The sequence below is a fragment of the Amphimedon queenslandica genome, unplaced genomic scaffold (genome assembly GCF_000090795.2).
Source record: "Amphimedon queenslandica unplaced genomic scaffold, v1.1 AMPQUscaffold_13335, whole genome shotgun sequence".
Lineage (NCBI taxonomy): Eukaryota > Metazoa > Porifera > Demospongiae > Haplosclerida > Niphatidae > Amphimedon > Amphimedon queenslandica.
This window is the reverse complement of record NW_003546429.1, coordinates 60,212-62,521: the sequence shown is the minus strand read 5'-3', so window position 1 is coordinate 62,521 and position 2,310 is coordinate 60,212. Positions and strand designations below refer to the sequence as shown.

General features: G+C 39.1%; 1 protein-coding gene across 1 annotated transcript; it reads left to right on the top strand.

Moving 5' to 3' along the window:
- The first annotated feature begins 863 nt into the window (after positions 1 to 863).
- Positions 864 to 2,204, top strand: LOC109580142 (major facilitator superfamily domain-containing protein 1-like). The gene has a single exon (XM_019998165.1). It carries the CDS (start codon positions 864 to 866, stop codon positions 2,202 to 2,204), a length of 1,341 nt encoding a protein of 446 aa, XP_019853724.1.
- The last annotated feature ends 106 nt before the right edge of the window (positions 2,205 to 2,310 follow it).

Sequence of the window (2,310 nt, the reverse complement as noted above, 5' to 3'; positions counted from 1 at the left end):
TGATGGCAGGTATGGTACAGAACAGAGAATACCAAGTACCACAGAAGAAGCAAATGAAAGTCAGTACAATGGAGAGTGTCAAGTAATAGTCTCCAGCAGGACGAACCACTGTTGTAGCAACCACAGGACTAGGCTGTGAGCTAACAACTACAACATTTGATGACTATGAAAAGACAATATGTTGACGGGCAAGTGCTGATCTATTTAATTAACCTGGTGACTCTGTGGGTAAGGTTGCTGCTGTGGATAATACTGCTGCTGTTGGGGAGGATAGTACTGCTGTTGGGGTGGCTGTTGGTTCCCGTAATATGGAGGAGGAACATCACCTTTTTGATCCTGCTGTGGAGGGTAGGCTTGTTGTGGAGGGTAGCCTTGTTGTGGTGGATATCCTTGAGGAGGATAAGCCTATAATGACAAATTTACACTTCAATAATGACAGGATTCATGGTATTACTAACAGCTTGCTCCATCGTTTCTGGTTGCTTTTAGTACAAGAGAGAAAGAGAAAGAAAGGTTGCTCTGTTTTGCAAAAGTGAGATACGCCCAGAATGCAACTCATGAATATGATTATTATCTTGGGTGTTGGCTGGGAAGCAAAAGAAATTCAAGCATGCATGATACATGAATAATTTTGATTGTCATTCATAGATAATAATAATTACTCTAGACAACACATTTCACTACTCTACAATTATAATGCATCTACTATATAGACTATATTGTGCCAACTTTCATTAGGAAGTGAACAGCTATAGTATACTACATGATAGATCTATCAGGCAGGCCCGCCTGTAGTACTAGTAGCAACTGGCCTCAGTGACAGTTTAAAGGACAATAGAAGCTGCAACTGTAGTGAAGCTAGTATGGGTAATGATGACCTGCTAGAGCAAGTTAAGACAAGTGCTCATCAGTCAACTAGCTATGGATCTATTCCTCATACTAAGGATAGTTCATCATTGTGTGAGTACATTACTGATCCTAGCCACTGGCCTTTTCACGGTATTTCTCTGTTAATGGTTTCATTTATTTATTTCTCTTCTTACGTTTGTGTTGAGAGTCAGGGTGGCCTTGAGGTTCCAATCATTAAAGTAATGAACATTGACACCACAAGGTACAGTTTGCTGCTGGTTGCCTTCAGCTCTCCTAATGTTCTATTCTGTCTTGTTGGTGGGGTAATAGTTGATAGAGCATTAGGACATAAACTTAGTTTAATTTTAGTTGTAGCAATGACTGGAGTGGGTCAGTTTTTAATGGGGTTGGGTGCATTCCTTGATCACTTCTGGTTAATGATTGTTGGTAGAATGTTCATTGGAGTTGGCAATGAAATGACTGATGTGGTTTCTGTTGCTCTTGCTTCAAAGAAACAAAATGCTACATTCCGAATGTCTCTATACTACACAGCTGCTAAACTCGGGGGATCCAGTTCACTTGCAGTTTCTCAGTATATTTATGAGCAACTGAGATTCATTGAAAACCCAAGCTATCGTCTGGGAAGCACACTGCTTGTTGGAGTAATGCTAATGATGATGGCTTTTGTAATTTCTATAATACTCTTCTTTTTGGACATGAAAGAAGAGAAAGTGATCAAAAGAGAGAGACAGAAGATCTCAATGATACGCTGGAATGAAATTAAAAACTTTCCAATGTCATTTTGGATCTGTGTAGCAGAAGTTAGTATATTTTGTGGAGGAGTGATAGTCTTTACAGCAATAGGACAGGATTTCTATACAAAGAAGTACAGTCTGACTCCATTTGAATCAGGAGCAGCAAACTCTCTTGTCTTCTTAGCTACTATAGCTGTAGCTCCAATCATAGGGTGCCTCATAAACAGGCTTGGTAGGCACTCATTCTGTTCTGTAGTAGGCATGCTGGCTGCACTCTCTGCTCATCTCACTATACTCTGTAGCTCCAATTCATTCTACATCCCCTACTTGGCCAGCACTGTCTATTCTGTATCATATGCACTTATAATGCCTTCACTGTACACCATACCTTGTCTACTTATTCAACCAAATAAAATGGCAACTGCTTATGGTTTCATTCACAGCGGAATCAATCTGTATGTTGCTGTCATGTCAGTAATATCAGGTATACTCATCGATAAATCTGGATACTTCCTGTTAGAGACTGTATTCTCACTCTTTATGTATTTTAATATCATAGTGTCAATCATTCTGTCATTTTATTTGACAAAAAGAGTTTAATGTACACGATTGATCAATTACACATTATCTTCCCTAGTGCATGATACAATGAATAAAGTCATTACCCGAACAAATTCACCAAACGAAAACAGATCTTCTCTAATAT

Coding starts and splice junctions, on each gene's coding strand:
- LOC109580142 (XM_019998165.1), top strand. CDS start 864: ATGGGTAATGATGACCTGCTAGAGCAAGTTAAGACAAGTGCTCATCAG.